This window comes from Gekko japonicus, unplaced genomic scaffold, assembly GCF_001447785.1.
Source record: "Gekko japonicus isolate JY-2015 unplaced genomic scaffold, Gekko_japonicus_V1.1 scaffold558, whole genome shotgun sequence".
Lineage (NCBI taxonomy): Eukaryota > Metazoa > Chordata > Lepidosauria > Squamata > Gekkonidae > Gekko > Gekko japonicus.
In genome coordinates, this window is record NW_015170908.1 from 458,870 (window position 1) to 480,901 (window position 22,032).

Below are 22,032 nucleotides of genomic sequence, written 5' to 3' on the forward strand. Positions count from 1 at the left end.
CCACGACATTGACGAGCTGACAATGGCCCAGTCGTTCTCTCTCAACCTGGTCTACCTCATAGGGGTATAGTGAGGATTAAAGGGATGAGTGGGATCATGCATACCTCCCTTGAACTCCTTGGAGGAAGGGCGGGATAAAAATGTGATAAAATAATCAAGTCCCCCCCCCCTCAATTTTCTGCTGTATTATCACGTTTTATCATGCTGTTCTTCCAAGGAGTTGAGGATTGCGTACAAAGTTCTCCCTTCCAACAGTTTTATCCCTGTGAAGTAAGTTAGACTGTAAGGAAGTAAAATGGTCCAAGGCTTAAGCTGAGCTTTTTATGGCTGAGCAAGTATTACCTATCCTGGATTTCCCAACTTCCAGTCTTACAGTCTAGTTGCTCTGTCTCTCTCTCTCTCTTTTAGTAATCCATTCATTTCATAATATACAATATATGAGACCCCATGGTCTAGTCTCGTTAACATCTGGTGCAAGTTGCAGACTCTCTTTAACAACAATACATTGCACTTTTCAGAATCTTCAAAGTCTTGAGGTCTATCAGTAGCTGCTAGCCATGGTGGCTAAAGGGAACCTCCACATTCAGAGGCATTAAACCTCTGAACGTCAGTGCCAGGAGGCAACATCAGGGGAAGGCCTCGGCCTCTATGCCCTGTTGTTGGCCCTCGAGAGTAACTGGTGGGCCACTGTGTGAGAGAGGATACTGGACTAGATGGACCACTGGTCTGGTCCAGCAGGGCTCTTCTTACATTCTCTCATCTCAGTGTAGTACTTACAACTGCCCGATGAAATGGATTGTATATCTCCGTGATACAGGTTAGGAGTTGAGAGAGAAACCTTGTGGGGTCAGCTGCAACTTGATGGCACTTTACACACACGCACACACACACACAGAAAGTGTGCATGGGCCACACACAACCCCCCCCCCCATTACCTTCCTTCCAGCTTCATTGTTATGAAGGTTCATGAGCGCCCTGCTTGAGGAAGCGCCTTTACTCCTTTCCCGAACATCGACGAAAGACTGCGAGAAGGCCACTCCATAGGCGATGTTGTCAGAGCAGCCGGACCACTGGAAGCCTAAAAGAGGACAAGGAGCAGTTAACCGAGTAGAAGTCAGCGTCCCTCTCGAGAGGAGGCTGGTGGTGAGAAACAGCAGGACGCTTGTTCCGGGCAGCAGCCCAAATGAAGAGCCGAGCGTGCCACTCCCTATCCTTCTTCTTGGAGACCCTGGAAAACGGCTGCTTCCAAGCGATACCTCCAGCCATAGCCTCTAACTGTGCTCCCCTTACCCCCACAGGCTGGTGGGGCCTTTAACAGCTGCAGCAGTGTCGGACAGCGGTGCAACCCCAGGACCTAATAGGCATATGCCTGCCTCTCCCATTCACTTCTTTGACTTCAAAAAGCAAACAACTTACGGAACTCGCAGCCATATGATATGCTGACGGTAACTTGTTCAGTTTTGGGAGGGCAGCCATGTTGGTCTGCAGTAGAACAGCAAGATTTGAGGCCAGCAGCACTTTAGGGACCAACAAGGTTTTGGAGGTATCAGCTTTTGAGAGTCAAAGCTTCGTTGGAAGGAGTGTTAACTCTTGTACCCGAAAATCTTGCTTGTACCCGAAAATCTTGCTGGGTCTCTATGGTGCTGCTGAGCTTAAATCTAACTTGCTAGGTGGCTCTGTGGCAGAAAATCCTGCTGGGTCTCTAAGGTGCTGCTGAGCTTAAATCTAACTTGCTAGGTGGCTCTGTGGCAGAAAATCCTGCTGGGTCTCTAAGGTGCTGCTGAGCTTAAATCTAACTTGCTAGGTGGCTCTGTGGCAGAAAATCCTGCTGGGTCTCTAAGGTGCTGCTGAGCTTAAATCTAACTTGCTAGGTGGCTCTGTGGCAGAAAATCCTGCTGGGTCTCTAAGGTGCTGCTGAGCTTAAATCTAACTTGCTAGGTGGCTCTGTGGCAGAAAATCCTGCTGGGTCTCTAAGGTGCTGCTGAGCTTAAATCTAACTTGCTAGGTGGCTCTGTGGCAGAAAATCCTGCTGGGTCTCTAAGGTGCTGCTGAGCTTAAATCTAACTTGCTAGGTGGCTCTGTGGCAGAAAATCCTGCTGGGTCTCTAAGGTGCTGCTGAGCTTAAATCTAACTTGCTAGGTGGCTCTGTGGCAGAAAATCCTGCTGGGTCTCTAAGGTGCTGCTGAGCTTAAATCTAACTTGCTAGGTGGCTCTGTGGCAGATATATCTGTCCACAGCTATTTATTGGCCACGATAGCTAAATGGAACCTCCGTGTGCAGAAGCTTGTATGTCTCTGGGTCCAGCCTTTCTAGGGGTGGCAGAGAACAACAAGGGTGCATTCCTGGATGCAGGTGGCTGAGGCTGAATCGTCTTTTCTCTCTCCCCCCCCCCCTTCTTTTGCTGACATCCAGCCTGATGAACAGTTCTGATGAACTCAAAAGTCGGCACACTGTTTTGTGGCATTTTGATTATTCGTAAGAAAGAAATAAAGAAAAGAAAGAAAGGTATTTCGTGAACCATGGTTTGTTTTTGGATTTAGGACTGGCATGGTTGCAAAACATAGTTCTCTGCAAGCGAAGAAAAACTTCACCTGGAGATATCCTACCCAGTAGGCAGCACGTAGCTGGCCCGTGCTGGAAACTGGATGCTAGGCTAGAGGGACCTTTGGTCTGATGTAACGATGCTCTTTGTTAGCTCCCAGTTAAGTGGAATGATGTATAGAATTATAGGAGAGCAAAGTCCCTCCAGTCTGACCAGCTGCCCTTACATAAATCCCTTAACAGCCAGTGCTCTGGGAATCAGGGCACCTTTCAGGCAAAAAGAACGATCAGTTTAGGGTTGCCTGGTCCTCCCTGGCCACTGGCGGGGGATGGGGGGGTAGGGTGGCCAGATGCAGGTTGGGAAACTCCTGGAGATTTGGGGATGGAGCCTGGGGAGGACAGGGACCTCAGACTCCACCCTCCCAAGGTCTATTTTCTCCTGGGAAACTGAGCTCTGTAGTCTGGAGATGAGCTGTAATTCTCCCCAGGCCCCACGTGGAGGCTGGCATTCCTAGATCCATCTCTCCCTCACTCTCTTGCTGGACTATACCATTCCAGATGCAGGATGGCAATTTGAATGCCCTGGTTTGCTAAAAAAACCCCAAACCCCTCCAGACCAGTTCCCTTCATATTCAAAACTATATGTGAACTTAGGTAAAGTACAACGACGACAACAACAATTATAACCTTTATTGGCATAACATCGTCCACATGCCCAGTCAAGAAGGAAGGGAACACTATCCCACCTTATGAAACATCCCTCTCCTCTTAACAACACAACAAATAAATTTAGCCAGAATCTCAATAACCTCTGAGTCAGGAGTGGATAATAGGTGAGAAATCTTACCATGATCAGATCGGCCATCATGCTTATGAAGAAGAGGGTCTAAATAGTTTGCATGAATGTCACAATAAAGTATACAATGCAGAAATGTATGTGCAATACTTCCTATGTCCTTCGAACCACAGACACAAAACCTATTAGAATATGGAATTTTCTTAAACCTCCCATGCAATACCTTAGGGAAAGTAAACCACGATAGGGCAACTGAACATCCAGTACCATTCCTATAGTCTGATGTGGCACAGTCCAACCAGGCTGAGGGTGCTGATCATTTGCGGTAGCCTTTTACTTGCCCCCCACCCCAACAAATCCCTTCTCAGTATGGCAGGCTGTACCCCTGAGACCCCCTCAACCAACCACCCCCCTCTGTCTACAGCTGCTTTATATCCTTTTGGGGTAGAAGTGCCAGGCCATCCCCAGCAGCATCTAGGCCTCACAGCAATGTCCCCCCCCCATTGTACTCACCCTGAGGGCTGACCCCATGCACTGTGCGATCGCACCCGCATTTGTCGAGCTCGCCGCTGCTGCACGCCCTCGTCACAGCAAAGGCAACGCCAGCAGAAGAGATGGCATACACGAAGGCCGCCTCTCGTGTCCCTGCCGGAGGAAACAGATAAAAACTTGAGGCGAGCACATAAGGGCGCACGCGTCAGTGAAACCCAGCAGTACGTCCGGGTGGAGGGATCCACATCGAGGTACGTTGAGGCCTATTGACATAGTTCTCTGCAAGCGGAGAAAAACTTCACCTGGAGAAGTTCTACCCAGTAGGCAGCTTTCACAGAAGGTTATGGTGTGCTATCGCAGCCATGTGGTACTGCACAGCTTCCACCTGTGCCCTATCTGGAATTTGCATGTGCTCTACAGCCAAACCACACTGTGGCTCAGAAGGCATTGTGGGCTGTGAAACAGACACCATACAAGAACTCGTGGGCACTCCATGAAACTGCAGAGCAGTCGGGTTAGAACGGATAAAAGGAAGTCCTTCTTCACCCAAAGAGTGATTCACACATGGAATTCACTGCCACAGGAGGTGGCGGCGGCTACAAGCATGGATGGCTTCAAGAGGGAATTGGATAAACAGATGGAGCAGAGATCCATCAGTGGCTATTAGCCACAAGGTGTAGATAGGAACTCTCGGGCTGGGGCAAGTGATGCTCTGTATTCTTGGTGCTTGGGAGGGCTTCTAGTGTCCTGGCACGACTGGTGGACCCCCTGATGGCACCTGGTATTTTTTGCCACTGTGTGACAGAATGTTGGAGTGGACGGGCCATTGGCGTGATCCAACATTGGCTTCTCTTATATTCTAGACAGACTATCCTGCAGCAGCAAAGGCCTCAGAAGCCACCAGTGTGTTCAGTGACCTGCTGAAGAATTAGGTGCCTTATGTACTTTGAGCAGAGTCTATGAAATGCCGTAATTCGTGGACAGATCCTCAACGTATCTGGTCACAGCCTTCCAAAACATCTCGCCCTAAGCACAGAAGTTCCCCTTAAGATCGTAAAATGTATACTATGCTGTTGGAACAGAGAGAGGGGGACACCTATCTGCACAGCCAACATCTCAGGTTCAGTGGCTGGTGCCTCCAATCAGAAAACACTTCAGGGAGAAGGATTAAGAAAGACCCTGGCTGTGGCCATGGAGAACACTCATGAACCTTCATGTCAAAGGTGCCCAAAGAAAGGTGAGGGAAGTTTATTTTTACTATTTTATTTACTCCATTTGTACCTTGCCTTTCACTCCAGTGGGGGGACCCAAAGCGGCTTACATCATCTCTCCCCCATTTTATCCTCACAACAACCCTGTGAGGTAGGTTAGGCTGAGACAGTGTGACTGGCTCAAGGTCACCCAGCAAACTTCCATGGCAAGAGTGGGGATTCGAACCTGAATCTCTCAGATACTAGTCCAGCTCTCTTAGCCATTACACCACACTGACTCTCCAGGTTGTGTGTGGCCTGCACACAGTAGCTCTTGCTACTTTTGAGCATCTGGAGCATCCACAGCGTTTCAGATCCTTTGTCTTGCTGATCTTAAAACAAGCCTGGGAAGTTGGTACGAGTTACTAATCTTATGCTGCAGATGGCAACTGCTAAGGCTTGCCTCAAGTCATGTAGGGCGTTCATGGCAGAAGCGAGATCCAAATCAGAGACTTTTAGACTCATCACTCGGTTTCTCAGAAATGCTGCAATACCAGTTCTAGACAGACCCCAAATCCATCTGAGTACAAACGGCTTCCTATGCAGATCCTTTGCCAGAGTTGAGCTCTCTGTGTTCTGTTGTGCGGGATGTTTTATAAAAATTAGTATACTAGCAAAGCAAGGTTCTCGACTTTAAAGAAATATCTGGATTCCCTCACTATTAAGGTAGATGTGCAATGAAAGATCATCATGCAAACCAACCCTCCGACTTTACCTGTCCCTGAAGCTATTCTAAATACTGCTAAACCAACAGTAAAATGTCTTGTCAGACCTTGCAAGCTATGAAATAAACAGATCTTGCAGCCTGTGCTTTCAGGAGCCAGCGCCCACTTTCTCAAATGCCTGAAGTGTTATCCTTGTTTGTCAAAACATGAGCACAAACTAAAGGGTGTGTATGTGTGTGCATGGGGGAGGGGGGGCTCATTGGCATGCATTATAATGCAAAAGATGAAAAGAAGAGCCAGTCCAGAAAGTAAATGATCCAATCAAAGCGAGCCTGAAACACTTCCACCTGCTGATGAATTGGCACTGTAAAATAAGAACATGCTGGATCAGACCAATGATCCATCTAGTCCAGCGTCCTGTCTCACACAGTGGCCAACCAGTTCCTCTGGAGGGCCAACAACAGGGCAGAGAGGCCAAGGCCTTCATAAGAACATTAGAAGAGCCCTGCTGGATCAGACCAATGATCCGTCTAGTCCAGCGTCCTGTCTCACACAGTGGCCAACCAGTTCCTCTGGAGGGCCAACAACAGGGCACAGAGGCAGAGGCCTTCCCCCCAATGTTGCCTCCTGGCACTGGGATTCAGAGGCTTAGTGCCTCTGAGCGTGGAGGTTCCCCTCAGCCACCATGGCTAGTAGCGATTGATAGACCTCTCCTCCATGGATCTTCCATATTTGGTGGAAATGCGATAAAATACAGAGATTCTGGAAAATCACTAAACAACTGATAAAAGATGTTATAGGAATAGATTTACCGCTTACACCAGAAATCTTCTTATTAAATATTATACCAGATGGCTATAAATACAACGATATGTGTATTATTGTATATATAGTCACAATGTCGAGAATATGTATTGCAAAGAATTGGAAATCGGACTGTATACCGAGTAAGGAAGAGTTAATTAGCATTCTCTTTAATATAATTGAAATGGACAAGTTGAACATGTTTTTGGCGGGAAAAACAGAGAAAAAATTTAAACAGAAATGGCAAAAAGCCACAAAATGGTATGAAGAAAAATTATAATGTAAAACCCCCACTTGTTAAAAAAAGAGGGATAAATGTATGTATGTTATGAAAAACTGAAAATAAAATTATTTTTAAAAAAGATAGACTTCTCCTCCATGGATCTATCTAATCCCTTTTAAAGCTGTTTATTCCTGAGGCCATCACAACATCCTCTGAATTCCACATTTTAACTATTCTGTGCGTAAAGAAGTTTTTCCTTTTGTCCGTCCTGAGCCTACTGCCCATCGGTTTCATTCTATGCCCTTGAGTTCTAGTATTTTGGGAGGGGGGGGGAATTTCTCTTTGTCAACTCTCTCCACGCTATGCATAATTCTATAAACTTTTGTCATGTCCCCCCTTAGTCGTCTCTTTTCTAAATGGAAAACTCCCAGACTCTTCAGCCTTTCCTCATAGGGAAGGTGTTGCAAAGTGGATGCATATCGAATGGATTTGGTGCTAACTACTGTTTGTAGACACCCTGACCTGGATGGCCCAGGTGAGCCTGATCTCGTCAGATCTCAGAAGCTAAGCAGGGGTAGCTGTGGTTAGGACTTGGATGGGAGACCTCATCAAGGCAAAACCACCTCTGAATGGGGTTGCCATAAGCCGGCTGTGACAGGACAGCCCTCTCCTCTTCCACCACCACCACCACCACCACCGCCGTTGTAGACACGGGTGTGACTCGCCTGTTAAGAGCAACGCATTGCCATTTTCAACTGATGTAAGAAACAGAGCAAAGAAAGTCAAAAGAAGGCCATCTTTAACCCGAGTGTTAAGAATGAAGAACACTTTGGGAGGGACAGCCGTTCACTTTCTTATCACACTTATGGACTTTCTCCCCCCCCCCCCCCCCCCTTCCTCTACCTTGATCAGTTTAAGAATCACAGAATCACAGAGTTGGAAGGGGCCATACAGGCCATCTTGTCCAACCCCCTGCTCAATGCAGGATCAGCGTAGAGCAGGGGTGTCAAGCTCATTTGTTATGAGGGCCGGATCTGACATAAATGAGACCTTGTTGGGCCGGACCACGTGTGTCATAAAATGTAATGCCAGGTAGCGGAGATATGAACTTTATAAAGGACACAGACACAAAGAGTATGCTGTTCAGGTGTGTTATCTGTAAGCTGCAAACCTATGATGATACAGCAGCAGCAGCAGAACTGGAAGAAGCAGCAGAAGACAGACAGTTCCACTGTGGGCCTGATAGAAGCCCTCTGAGGGCCTGATCCGGCCCCTGGGCTGCATGTTTGACACCCTGGCCTAGAGCATCCCTGACAACTGTTTGTCCAGCCATTGCTTCAAGACTGCCAGTAAGGGGGAGCTCACCGCCTCCCGAGGCAGCTGATTCCACTGTTGCACAACTCTTTTCAGACATACCTGGAGGCAGGGGTCATTTCGTAGAAAAAGAGGTGCCGGAGCTCATTAGCATAACTCATTAGCATAACTTATTTGCATATGCCACACCCCCTGACATCACCCGAAGTGTGTCAGAAGGCAACACCCACCGCTCAGGCTCCACTGGACTGTTTTGGATTGCTAGCTATTGGGGGGGGGGACATGCAGATCTGTCCTCGCAGAGGAGGGAGAGCTTGTACCTGAATAAAACTTGGTCTTAAAGGTGCCACTGGACTGTTTTGGACTGGGGGGCTGGCGGGAGCTCTGCAACGTACCTGGCTGCTTCTTGCTCTGACTGAGGGCTGCTGGGGGCAGGGGGTGGGGCTTGTTGCATGTGCCCACCCCCCTGGGCTCTTTACTGCCAGAGCTCTGCTCCTGTGCGCTCCTGCAGGAAATGACCCCTGCCTGGAGGAATGCAGACCCTAATTAAGGACATCCCTTCCCCCCCTCCATTTGTCTGAGGACTTCTAGGTGTGCCCATCGAATGCAAATGACTTCACCCCTGCTTATCTCCACTGCCCATCCGTTTCTCTGAAGTGCTAACCAAGAGGTAGCAAGGAGAGCCTTGCTGGATGAGGCCAAAAGGCTCCCCTAGTCCAGCATCCTTTTCCCCATGGAAGCAATGCCGGAAAGCAGTTGCCCTTTTCTGGTGTCTCTCCCCAGTATTCAAAGGTAGACTGTCACTGAACATGGAGGTTCCATTTAGCTCTATCAGTTAAGAGCTATTGATAGAACCACCCTCCATATGTCTCCTGGGTCAGATCAAGGGCCCATGTAGTCCAGTGTTTTATTCCTTCTCCCCAGCAGATAGGTAGCTGCCCCCAGAAGCTATGGGAGACTGCTGTGAGGCTTGTTCCAGGATGGAATGGAACCTCCACAGTCAGTGGCAGTCTACCCCCAAACCCTAAGTACCAAGTTCAAAGTGGCCATCTCCTTTCTGTTGGCAAAAAGGAAACGGAGCAAGGTCTGATCTTGCAGGACCGTTCTCACATTTGTGTAATGGACACAGTCTCAAATCACAGGCCGCAAACTCACCAGGGGACTGGGTTCTTGGGTCTCAGCACGCAGGAGCTGCTGCTCTGGACCGCAGGCTCCGGCGGTCCTCCCAGTTAAGGCTCAGCCCTTTCTTTGTATTTTGCTTCCACCTCTATGCAACCGAGCTGGGATTCGAATCTGGGCTCCCATACCAAAACTCAACTCTAAGCAGCCCTTTTAAAGTAAAAAACCCCCCAACCTTCCGCCGGCCGTAACCCCTCTTCAAAACCCCTCTGTGCAGAGCTCCAAATATATCCTCCCTCCACACCCCTTTCTGCTCAGCCGCTCTGTTCCCCAGCCAGGCCCGCTCCAGCTGAGTCAGCAGAAAAGCGGTGATTCAGGGGGAAGCTCAGAATACCTGTGAGGCTTTTCCTTCTTGCCAGCCTGCCAAGGACAAGGGGATCGCTCTGCTTTCCCTCCTGGAGAGAGGAGGTGCTGATAGAGGTGCCCTCCCCAATTAAGCTTGGCGCATGGAGGGAGAGAGAGAGAGAGAGAGCATGTGTGGGGGCGAGAGAACCGAGAGAGGAATATTGGTTTAGTGGTTATCAATTAAGTCTTGCAACACAGCTTGGCTGCCAAGGGCGGTTAGAATGTAACAGACCCTTCTGTCTCTGAGGATACTGGCAGAGGCCAGGCGGAGCCCTTCGCCGCGTTCCCACCGCCCCCAGCAGCCAGCACAGAAGAGCACAGATGCTCTTGACCTCTGCAGCCTCTGTCCCAGTCCGGCAGTCCCCTGATCCCCTGGACATAGGGTTGCCAATCTCCCGGAATCACAACTGATCTCTAGACAACAGAGATCCATTCCCCGAGAGAAAATGGCTCCTTCAGAGGGCCGATTCTAGGGCTTCATACCCCACTGAGGTCCCTCCAGTGTTCCCTCTAAGCTGAGCTAGTGCGAGCTAGCTCACAGTTTTTTAGCCTCCGGCTCACGCATTTTTGTCTCAGCTCAGGAAGGAGGGCTCCAGGGCAGACTAATTGATGCAGCCGCCCAATCGCTCGCTCACCACTTTCATGCCAGTAGCTCACAAAGTAGAATGTTTGCTCACAAGACTCCACAGCTTAGAGGGAGCGTTCCCTCCTAAGGATCCATCTTCAAACCTCCAAGAATTTACCATCCCAGAGCTGGCAATCCTAAGGGGGGGGGGATGCATCTTAGTGGTCGGAGCAGCACAGGTCACCAGGGACTCCTTGTTGAGGATGACCCAGCCGGGGAGGCCACTGAACGACCTCCGAGTTAATCGATGCAGCCCTAACGTAGGTCGGCTTTGCTCGGCGGCCTCCGAAACGAGAGGCTACTTCAATTTCTGGTATTTCTGGTATTTCCAGCCCTAAACCTTCATAAGCGCAGATCTTCACCCCCCTGAAGACAAGCAGAGGAAAGTCAAATAAGAATCAGAGGATGAGCAGCAATGGGGTGGGGGGGCAGGGGAGAGAAGAGGCGGAGGGCCTGTGAGTCTCCGTATCTGACGGGAGCAAGACGGTGGACATCCCACTGAGAGCAATGCATGCCTCCGGTTATGGAGAGCGGGGGGGGGGGGGGGGGGGGAGGGAACGAGCGTCTCGAAGGAGGCAGCAAAAACAAACCGAGCTCTCATGCTGTTTTGCAGTTCCGGGCTTGTCAGTTCTCATGCTGTTTTGCAGTTCCTGGGGGCATGTGTAACTCAGCGGAACCTCCATATTCAGAGGCAGTGTACCTCAATGCCAGCTGCTGCAGTGTATCAACCAGTGGGGAGGCTTTGGCCTCTTCCCTCCTTGAGGGCTTTCTGGGAGTCCTCTGACTTACTGCCATTTTCGTCTGGGCCGCTGCATTGTTTCCTGTGTCTGACTGCGGATTTGGCCGACGGTTGTTGCGTTTGGCGCTGCATTTACTTCTTTTTATGCTCCCAGTGGTCAGTTTTTGTTGGATTTGTGGGATTTTAATCATACATTTTAAAGCGCCAGTCTTTAATTTGTAACCCAATCATGGGTGCTCTTTTATAGCAGAGAAGTAGCATGTATGTAAAGTGCTGTCAAGTTGCAGCTGACCGACGGCAACTCCAGCAAGGGGTTTTCAGGGCAAGTGAGAAGCAGAGGTGGTTGGCCATGGCCTTCCTCCGGAGAGTCTTCTTTGGTGGTTTCCCTTCCAAGTACTGACCCTGCTTAGCTTCCGAGATCTGACGAGACCAGGCTATAACATGCCGTCTTCCCTCCCTGAGAAGTAGCATAAAAGGTAAAGGTTCCCTTGCTCAAAAGCCAGTCGAATCCGACTCCAGGGTTGCGGCGCTCATCTACGTTTCAAAGGCGAAGAGCCAGCGCTATCAGAAGACGTTTCCATCGTCATGTGGCCGGCTTGACTAAACTCCAAGGCGCACGGAACGCTGTTACCTTCCCACCGAAGTGGTACCTATTTATCTACTTGCAATTTCTTGCTTTCAAACTGCTAGGTTGGCAGGAGCTGGAACTAGAGATGGGAGCTCTGTCATGCGGCACCCGGGTCTCGGACTGCTGAACTACCGACCTTCCACAGCCTGCAGTTCAGCGTCTTAACCACTTGAGCCACCGCAGCTCCTAAGTAGCATAGTACTACCTTAAGTACATACATCGTTTGCTTGGCCACTGTGGGTTTGACAAACCTATAGTATGATCCAGCAGGTTTCTTCTTATGATGGGTGGATCTGTCAATGGTTGCTAAGCAATATAAGAGCTAATGGAACCTTCACATTTAGAGGCAGTCTGCCTTGGAGTACCCAGTGACTGGAGGCAAACAGCAGGGGAAGGCTATTGCCTGCATAATCTGCTTGTAGGATTTCTGGAGGCGTCTGGCCAGCCACTGTGGGAAACAGGATGCTGGACTATACGGACCCCGGTCTGATCCTGCAGGGTTGATCTTGTATTCTCAGGGATTTGTGCAGAAAGGTATTACCTGGCTTTGCTAAAGCACAAGGAAGTCCCTCCCTTATTGCTACTACCAACCTAATACTCGTGCTCAATAAACATTCAGATTGCTTCATAGCTTTGTTTCTGTTGCAATTGGCAGATACGGATCTGTGCCCACATCCAGCTCATTCCTAACCTCACCTGTGTTCTGCTTGGGACTCCACACTGGGACTGAGCCAAGCCACGGTCTGCAGAGATGTGCTGTAGTGGGGGGGAGGGGCAGGCTCCTCGGGCTTCACAGTTCCCCAGGTCGCTGCTGATGGTTGATAAGCCACGCAGGCTTCGTGATGGGGAGGGGAGACAGAGACCAAGGCATGCTGGAATGGGTGAACCCCAGGATCACGGTGGAGGGGTGGTTATAAAGGAATGTGGCAAGCAAAATGATTGGCAGACCCAGACTCCCAACCATCACAGCTGGTTTTATCACCTGGGCCAGCGTAGGATTCCAAATGTCTCATACTCATAAGAACATAAGAGAAGCCGATATTGGATCAGGCCAATGGCCCATCCAATCCAACACTCTGCCACACAGTGGCCAAAAATACCAGGTGCCATCAGGAGGTCCACCAGTGGAGCCAAGACACTAGAAGCCCTCCCTCTGTTGCCCCCCCCCCCAAAGCACCAAGAATATAGAACATCACTTGCCCCAGCCTGAGACTTCCCATCTATACCTTGTGGCTAATAGCCACTGATGGACCTCTGCTCCATGTTTATCCAGTTCCCTTTTGAAGCCGTCCATGCTTGTAGCTGCCGCCACCTCCTGTGGCAGTGGATTACATGTGCTAATCACTCTTTGGGTGAAGTACTTCCTTGTATCCGTTCTAACCCGACTGCTCAGCAAGTTCATGGAGTGAACTTGTAGTGTGAGAAAGGGGGGAAAGTCCTTCTTTCTCTACCTCCTCTATCCCATACATCATCTTGTAAACCTCTATCAGGTCACCCCTCAGTCGTCGTTTTTCCAAGCTAAAGAGCCCCAAGCGCTCCACCTTTGTCCGGCATGCCCAACTGGTTGTGCAGTTAGAGGAATACTTTGCAGCTGGTGAGGTGTGGGTTCTAGTTCAGCCTCTTCTGTTTTGCTGTTGATTGGCTTGTTGCTGACTGAGCATCCCCAGCTCCCCCACCACCACTCCTGTTTCACACAAGAGTGCTTTCCTCCAGTGAGCTAGTGGGAAGATGACAGGATTCCAGAGGCGGAAGAGTTCACAAAAGCAGTACAACTCTCTCAAATTCCACAAGGACCCTGCCATGGCTACAACCCAGTCGAGAGGCCTCAAACACCTGTCTGCCCCAGTACGCCAACCAAAAAGCACCCCTCACCTCTTCTGCAAGAAGAGCAGAGCCTCACCTTGCGTGACCACCTTGCCAAACACAGGCAGGCTGTCTAACGTCGAACAATTCCAGCGACGGTTGCGGAACTGAAACTGGCACTCCTCTATGGCCAGCTGGGCCCCCCGCCGCACCGAATCCATGACCTCCAAGTTCCTCTTGCACATCTGCACTTGGCGCTGGATCAGACCTTTCAGCTTCTCGCACGTCTCCTCTTCCGAGATGCTCCCCACCGAAGACAGCTTTGCTAAATACCTGTGAGGGCGATACAAAATAAAAACTATTGAAGGGGGGGGGAGGGGACAGGGTTCTGGCCATCAGTATCCCAGTTCCCACGGTGACCACGCCCTGTATCTCTCACAAGGATGCAAATGTCTTCCTTTCATTTGCAACCTGTGTTTGGGATAGAGAATCCCCAAGGATTCCCTGCAGACAATCACTAACTGCAGACAATCACTCTAAAACCACATGTCAAAATACTAGGGGGGAACAGCATGGGAGAACTTGGCCTTCACACTCAGAGTCATTTATTGATTCGCTTCGTTTATACCCCATCTTCCTCCCCAACGGGACCCAAAGCAGCTTATGTTGTTCTCCTCTCTTCCGTTTTGATCCTCGCAACAACCCTGTGAGGTCGGTTAGACTGAGGAAGTGTGACTGGCCCAAGGTCACCCAGCCAAGCTTCCACAGCAGAGCATGGATTGGAACCAATGCTCCCTATAAGCTGTGGAGTCTTGTCAGCAAAGATTCTACTCTCTGAGCTACTGGCATTAAAGTTGTGATTGAGCGCTTGGGCTGCTGCATACATTAGTTTGCTCTGGAGCCGTCCTTCCTGAGCTAAGGCAAAAAATGTGTGAGCTGGAGACTAAAAAACCGTGAGCTGGCTCACACTAATTCAGCTTAGAGGGAACACTGATCGGAACCCGGGGCTCTCAGATCGTAGGTCCAGCACCCTAACCGATTGACCACACTGGGTCTCTTGACAGCCCGCATGCCTGATCTTTCTGGGATTTTATGTTTTGCTAGTGGCAAGTGATGATGTGGTCCATGGGATCGCGAAGCGTCGGACTCGACTGTGCGACTGAACGACAAAGTGTCAGTAATAGAACACTGGTCTTGATGGACCTTGAATCTCCTCTAGCAGGCCTCTCACATTCTGACCATCACCCCTACTACGACAAGATCTTCAGGCTTTGGCCTATCGCTGTTTAAGAGGCTCCCCTGTCTGGCTTGCTGCTGACCCAGCCTTTCCATTTGGGGGGGGAAATACTCCCATTTGGGGGGGGGGGGAGGGATCGATCTAGGAGGTACCAGAAGCCTCACTCGACATGCCGATTGCAGCCTCAACACAAAACTGATTCTCAGGGATCCAGTCCAGGGAACCTCAGTCCTCTACAGAGCCCCCTCCAGACAGGATACATTATGCAAAACAAGCACACAGGCCGACATATTCACACCAGAGATTCTCACTCCGCACCATTGTCTAACCCCCTGCCTGAGTGTGGCACTGCATAACAGTGCCATTGCATGCCGGTTGGGGTACACCCCTCCCAGAGCCCTGCCCAGGGCCCGGCCGTTCTCAACAGCCGCTCTTTGTCTCCCCAGAACGGAGAGGCATGGCCCTGACGCGGCCCAGTGTATCCAAGGGCTATTAGGAGAAGCCAGAGTGGTCTGGAAGCAGCCAAAGTCAGCAGAGCGAGGACACCGGCTGCCAACTCCGGCTGCCACAAGGCTCCCAGCGCATGGGTATGTTCTGATCAGCCCAAGGCTCCCTCCAAACCACTTCCCGCCTTCAAGACCACGGGTTAGCGCGCCTGGCTTCTCTCACCGAACGGAGCCAGGCCTTTCGACCACTTGGAACTGGCTGCGCAGCTCCGAGACAGAAGTCTCTTGCAGACGAACCCGCCAGAGGTCAGCACATCCTCTGGGGGTCCCGGGGGCCTCAGAGCACTCCGAACGGCTGCCTCGGCCCCATCTCCCAAGCCCACACAAGCCGAGCAGCCAAGCAATGACCTCCCCAGCTCGCAGAGGCCAGAAGCCACTGCAGTTATCCGCTTGTGGCCTTATTCGACAAGGTCTTTGCCGTCGAGAACAGCAAGAGCGAGAATTCGCTGCAGAAGATGCCCTCATTCTTTTATTTGATTAATCTCTACCTCACCTTTCCCCCCCAGTGGAGACCCAACACAGCTCGCGCTGTTCCCCTTTTTTCTGTTTTATCCTCACAACAACCCTGTGAGGTAGGTTAGGCTGAGAGAGTCACCCGAGGTCACCCAGCGAGTTTCCATGGCATGAGTGGAGAACTGAACCCGGGTCTCTCAGATACTAGTCTGACACTCTTAACCACTATGCCTCTCTGCCTTCCTCTCACCTCCACCAGCTGCCTCATAAGCAGGCTTTTATTTACTTCATTTATCCCTTGTCTTTCTCCTCAATGGGGAACCCAAAGCAACTCACTGGATTCTCCTCTCGTCCATTTTATTCTCACAACAACCCTGTGAGGTAGTTTAGGCTGAGAGAGTGTGACTTGCCCAAGATCACTCTGCAAGCTGCCATGGCAGAGTGAGGATTTGAACTGGGGTCTCCCGGATCCCAGTCTGGGACTCTAACAGTAATAGAAGCATGAACCTCTACCAGCAGCCTCCTCAGGCTCCAGAATCGGAGAGCCCCCCCCATGCAAGTATTCACCACTAAGAGCCACCAAACTCAAATGCACAGCCCCAGTCAGAAGGATATTGACATCCTCCGACCAAGGCTCCCTCTAAGCTGTGGAGTCTTGTGAGCAAAAATTCTACTTTGTGAGCTACTGGCGTTAAAGTTGTGAGCGAGCAATCTGGCTGCTGCCTAACTTAATTTGCTCTGGAGCCATCCTTCCTGAGCTAAGACAAATATGTTTGCGCCAGAGGCTAAAAAACGGTGAGCTAGCTCACACTAACTCAGCTGAGAGGGAACACTGCCTCTGACCAGTGGCTGGTGGCTTCTCCTAGTTGGGATGTCCAGTGCATTTCAAAAATGCTGCATTTCACCCGTCAGACATTTGCAAGGTTTGTTTTTGAAACTGTGTCTCTGAACGCCTGTTCCAGTGTTCCATAGGTGCATACCAATTTCCTGTGAACACGTGAAGCTGCCTTTCCTAAATCAGACCATGGGTTCTTCCAAGGTCAGTATTGCCTACTCAGACTGGCAGCCGCTCTGCAGGGTCTCAGGCAGTCACATCGCCTCCTAACGACATCCTTTTTTAAAAACGGGAGATGCCGGGGATTGAACCTGGGACCTTCTGCATGCCAACCACTGAGCCACAGCCCTTCCTCACAATAATCACAGTCAGCATTGTCTACTCCAGGGTGTCAGGCAGAGGCCTTTCACATCACCTACTGCTTTGTCCCTTTAACTGGAGATGTCAGGGATTGAACCTGGGACCTTCTGCATGCCAACCAGATGCTCTACCGCTGAGTCATAGCCCCTCCCCAAAAGGTTTCTGCAGGAACAGATTTTTCTGGCACCCACAGAGGAATGTACACATTGATCTAATATCAAGTCAGACTAGCTCAGTGTTGTCTATTCTGAGTAGCAATAGTTCTCGGAAGTGGTGAAGGTCCTTTTGCTAGCCGGATCCTTTTCACTGCCAGCTGCCAGCAATTGATCTTAAAATCGTGTACAGGCAAAACATGTGCTCTGCCACTGCGTTGTGGTCCTACCACGTAGGGCCCACTCGATCTCTGTGTGGATGAGGAGCAACTGTGTCCTGTAAACATGTGGACTGTGAGGCTCAGGTGTACACCAGTGACTCGCTCAACGCCCTACTCAGGCTTTTCTGCCTGCAAAAGATGCGCTGTACCATTGAGTTACAGACCCTCTTCCCAAGCTGCCTTATTATACCAAGGCATACAATCGAGCCATCTGATCTGTCTCTTCTGACAGGCGGCAGCTCTCCAAGGTCTTCCCCAATCCAGTTAACTGCTCTTCTTTTAAATAGATGATATTATTATTATTATTATTATTACTATTATTGATTTATAAATCGCCTATTCCCGACGATGTAAGGCTCTAGGCAATGCGCAACCATTAAAACAATTTAAAAACAGAAATCCAAAAAGGATGACTACATTATAGCAGATGGCATCAGACAGTTTCTTTGCTACCCTTCCCTGGACTTGCAGGCAAGTGAGGAGAGGGCCGAAGCGAAGATGGAAGAAAAAGGAGAGAAAGAAGAAGTGGAAGGTGCCGGCTATGACGGAACCCTCGCTGTCCTCAACCTAAGGCCTGGTGGAACATCCCTGCCTTGCAGGCCCTGCGGAACTCCGTTAAGCCCCACAGGGCCCTGGTGGTATTTGGCAGAGAGTTCCACCAGGTTGGAACCAGGGTGGAGAATTTGGTTTCTAGACTGCCCTCCCCTATGAGACAGGGCTCAAGGCCGTGTGCAACTGTAAAACAAAATTCACACATCATTTCATCTCTAAAAGCAATAAATGCATTAATTAAAAGCAGTAATGACATTGGTTAAACGAATTAGGTGGCGCCAAACTTCAGCTGTGCCCCTGCCTCATGGGGGAGGCAGAAGAGAAGAGCGCCAGCCCGGCAAGGACAGGTAAAAGACGAGAGTGTCAGCCGGATGGAAACTGTCCTCCAGGGGTCATTTCCTGCAGGAGCACACAGGAGCAGAGCTCCGGCAGTAAGGAGCTCAGGGGGCGGGCACATGCAACAAGCCCCACCCCCTGCTCCCAACAGCCCGCAGTCAGAGCAAGAAGCAGCCAGGTAAGTTGCAGAGCTCCCCCCCCCGAGTCCAAAACAGTCCAGTGGCACCTTTAAGACCAAGTTTTATTCAGGTACAAGCTCTCCCTCCTCTGTGAGGGCAGATCTGTGCGTTCTCCCCCCCCCTCCAATAGCTAGCAATCCAAAACAGTCCAGTGGAGCCTGAGCAGTGGGTGTTACCTTCTGACACACGTCCGGTGATGTCAGGGGGTGTGGCATATGCTAATGAGTTATGCTAATGAGCTCCTGCTCCTCTTTTTCTACAAAATGACCCCTGCTGTCCTCAACCATCGGCCTGGCGATACATCTCTGCCTTACAGGCCCTGCGGAACTGATTTAAGTCCCGCAGGGCACGGATGTTATCTGGCAGAGAGTTCCACCACCAGGTTGGAGCCAGGGCAGAAAACGCCCTGGCTCTGGTTGAGGACAGCCGGAGGTCTCTCAGGCCAAGGACAGAACTTGCAGGCAACATGCACTGCCCCCACGCTAGAGCCCCTCCGGATGGAGAATTTTGACAATGTCAAACATGCTTTTCTGACAAGAGCCACTCCACTTCACGGATTAGCATTGCCAGTTTGGTGTAGTGGTTAAGAGCACGGAGTCTAATCTGGGAGAACCGGGTTTGATCCCCCACCCCTCCACATGCAGCTGCTGGTGTGACCGTGGGTCAGTCACAAGTTCTCTCAGAGCTGTTCTTTTAAGGGCAGTTCTCGAGAGAGCTCTCTCAGGCCCACCTGCCTCCAAGGGTGTCTGTTGTGGGGAGGGGAAGGGAAAGGAGGTTGTAAACCACTCTGAGACCCCTTCGGGTAATAAAGGGTAGAGGATAAATCCAATCTCCCCTCCTCTTCTTCTAATCCATTTCAATTCTGGCCAGCCAAAATGTGGCCCCTGTCTTCTGCCCTTGCACAGCCTACTGCCAGTTCTGGACACTTACTTGACTTCCATCCCACCCGTTCTCCAAAGAGCTCAAGACAGTGTACACGACCCCCGCTGCCATGTCATGTTCACAACAACCCTGCAAGGTAGGCTTGGGCTGCAAGACAGTGACTGGCCAAAGATCACCCTGTGAGCTTCATCGCTGAGTGGTGATTTGAACTCGGCTCTCCCCAGTCATAGCCCGGCACTCTGGCCACTACACCACCCTGGCTCTCTTGCTGCCTCCGCTATACCCTTCTGAAGGCCATCCTGATGAGTGAGCCAATGGTCATGGGAAGATTGGTGCCGGGGGACAGCCCTCCTCTCCTCGGAGGAGAGCATTCCATTTGGCAAGCGAAGAGGCCGATTGTGCAGAGCCCCCAGATATTTCCCAGATTTTTCCAGGCGATGGAGAGCCCGAAATTCAAAAGCGGAGGATGAACCAGAGAGCAACAGGCCCCTTTCAAACATCTCCAAACAGATGCTTCAGATAACGGCTTCCCCAAACAAATGCTTATTGCTGCTGGAGATGATAAAAATGAAGATTAATGTGTTATTTCAACGATAGAGCTGCGGTGTAATGGGTTCGGAGCTGCTGGCTGTACAAATAAGGTTGCCAGATGTCCCTTCTTGCAGCTCATGACAGTTCTGGTGGAGGGGAACGGCAGGCCCCCCCCCCCAAACACCCGGCTCCACAAAAACTCTCTGCTGTTTCAAGAAGCTCTGCATGTCCATCTTAGCAACCCTCCTTGCAGAGCTGTGGATTCTCTCAAGTGCAATAAAACACTTCGTATTTCCTCCATCCCGTTATGCGCCCAAATCCCATTATCCTGGATAAATGAGGCAAAAGGAGCAGGCACTTGCAGCTTGTCATAATTTCATCTCGTTTTGTAAGCTGGCAGGAGGAGAGGCGGGGAGAGCCACCAAGAACACAGAGATCCCATGCTGCTGCAAGCCACGGCCAGGCCTGGGAACGGCACCTTAGATAAGTGGACTCTGGTAGCCAATAAGAATGAGAACCTGCTGTAGCTTGAACAGGGAACTGAGGTTCTCGGATGGCTGAATTCCACAGTGGAATGGCACACTCAGGAGTCTGCAGAACGTGCCTTGTTCCAACTTGTTAGCGCCACCCCTTTCCCATCAGCCCCAGTTCACAAAGCTTCTCTTGGCATGACAGGAACTCGGCACTACGGATGAAAGGTCTTGCCCTGCTGCATCCGACCAAGTCTGCATATACCCTACCTCTCTGCTCTAAGAGATCCGAAGCCCTCCTACAGCCCATGGAAGGGTCGCCAACTTCTGGGTGGCATCTGTCTCTCTCCTGCTATTACTGTTGACCTCCAGATGATAGGGATCCACCCCCCTGGAGAAAATGGCTGCTCTGGCGGGCATTATACCCACGGAGGTCACTTTCTCCCCTACCTAAATCCAGGCTTCATCTCCTGCCCAAATATCCAGGCATTTCCCAGCACAGAGCTTGCAACTAGGGTTGTCAACTCCAGGCTGGGAAATTCCTGGAGATTTGGGGGTGGAGCCTGGGGAGGCACCTCAACAGGGTATAATCCCTTAGTCCATGGCCCATTTCCCCCAAGGGAACTGATCTCTGAGGTCTGGAGCTCCATTGTAATTCCAGGAGATCTCCCGGCCCCACATGGAAGTTGGCAAGCCTAGTCTATGGAGACTCCACTGGGAGAGTCACACTGGAGGAAAGCTTCACACTTTTCTGAACGGAGCGGAGGGTCCTCTGGCATCCCGAGTCCAGCTGCAGTCAACCAGATTGCCCCCAAAAGCAGGACACGGAAGCGACAGCTGTCAGTCTGTACTTCCTGGTCTTCAGAGATCTACTGTCTCTGTACACAGAGCCTCCATTTAGCCACTTCCTTGACCTATTGAATGTGTTTATACCTCCCCAGCGGAGAGCCAAAGCGGCTTATATTGCGCTGTTCTTCTCCATTTTATTCTCACAACACCCCTGTGAGGAAAGCCAGGCTGAGAGTGTGACTGGTCCAAGGTCACCCGGCAAGCTAACAGATTTATCCCTCCATGCCCTACACACCTCTCACGACGGCTCTCCACAGGACCAGGGCACCGAGCAAGAGCAGCGGTTAGAGGTCAGAACTTGAAAGCATCTGTTGGGACTAGTCCAGGCTTCAAAGGTGGATGGAAGACGGACAGTGTGCAATCTCTAGCTTCAGTTGCCCAGCCCCCTTGTCTCCCCCTTCGTGTTTCTGTGTGCACGAGAGTGAGAAAGAGCAGAGTCAAATGGTGTTACTGCAAATGTGTGATGGCCCAGTGGTTTCAAACCTCCCAGAGGGCCGTTCTCAACCCCGCAGGAAAGCAACTGGCTAGGCAAGGGGATGCCCTGACCCGGATGGCCCCGGCGAGCCCAATTGGGTCAGATCTCGTTAGCTAAGCAGACTCAGCCCTGGTCGGTACTCGGATGGCAGGCCACCAAGGACGGCCAGAGTCGCTACACAGAAGCAGGCCATGGCAAACCACTGCCGAACATCTCTTGCCTTGAAGACCCCACGGGTTGCCGTAAGTCAGCCACGACTTGATGGCCAAAAAAAAAGACAAGGGGATAAAATTTCAAGTTACAAATAAACATATGTAACGGATCCCCAACACTTGGGTATCTTCAAATGCACTGCAATTTCTGAATGGGTCAGTACGGAAGACAGAAGTGGCCAGAGGAAAGGGGAGTCGAGCCTTTCCCCAGTTTCTGCTTCTCTGTTCCAACGGAGCTCCCAAGTAACTTCCTCCTCTCCACCAGGGTCTAAATGAGTCTTCCCTTGCAGACTAGCCATGGAGGCATTAGAAGCAGCAAATGGGGAGGGGGGGGGAAGGTCCACACACACCCTTCTTTCCCCCTGCCATTTCTCTGCT

At 50.8% G+C, this 22,032-nt stretch overlaps 1 protein-coding gene across 1 annotated transcript in view; it reads right to left on the reverse strand.

The window, feature by feature from the left end:
* The window catches only part of WNT4 (wingless-type MMTV integration site family member 4), a 52,467-nt gene that overhangs the window by 1,999 nt on the left and 28,436 nt on the right, over nt 1-22,032 (reverse strand). The window contains exons 2-4 of the mRNA XM_015418661.1: nt 13,502-13,737; nt 3,851-3,982; nt 936-1,078 (exon numbers count right to left, since the gene is read on the reverse strand). Of these exons, the coding sequence (XP_015274147.1) occupies nt 936-1,078; nt 3,851-3,982; nt 13,502-13,737 (511 nt within the window). The remainder of the gene's footprint in view (nt 1-935; nt 1,079-3,850; nt 3,983-13,501; nt 13,738-22,032) is intronic.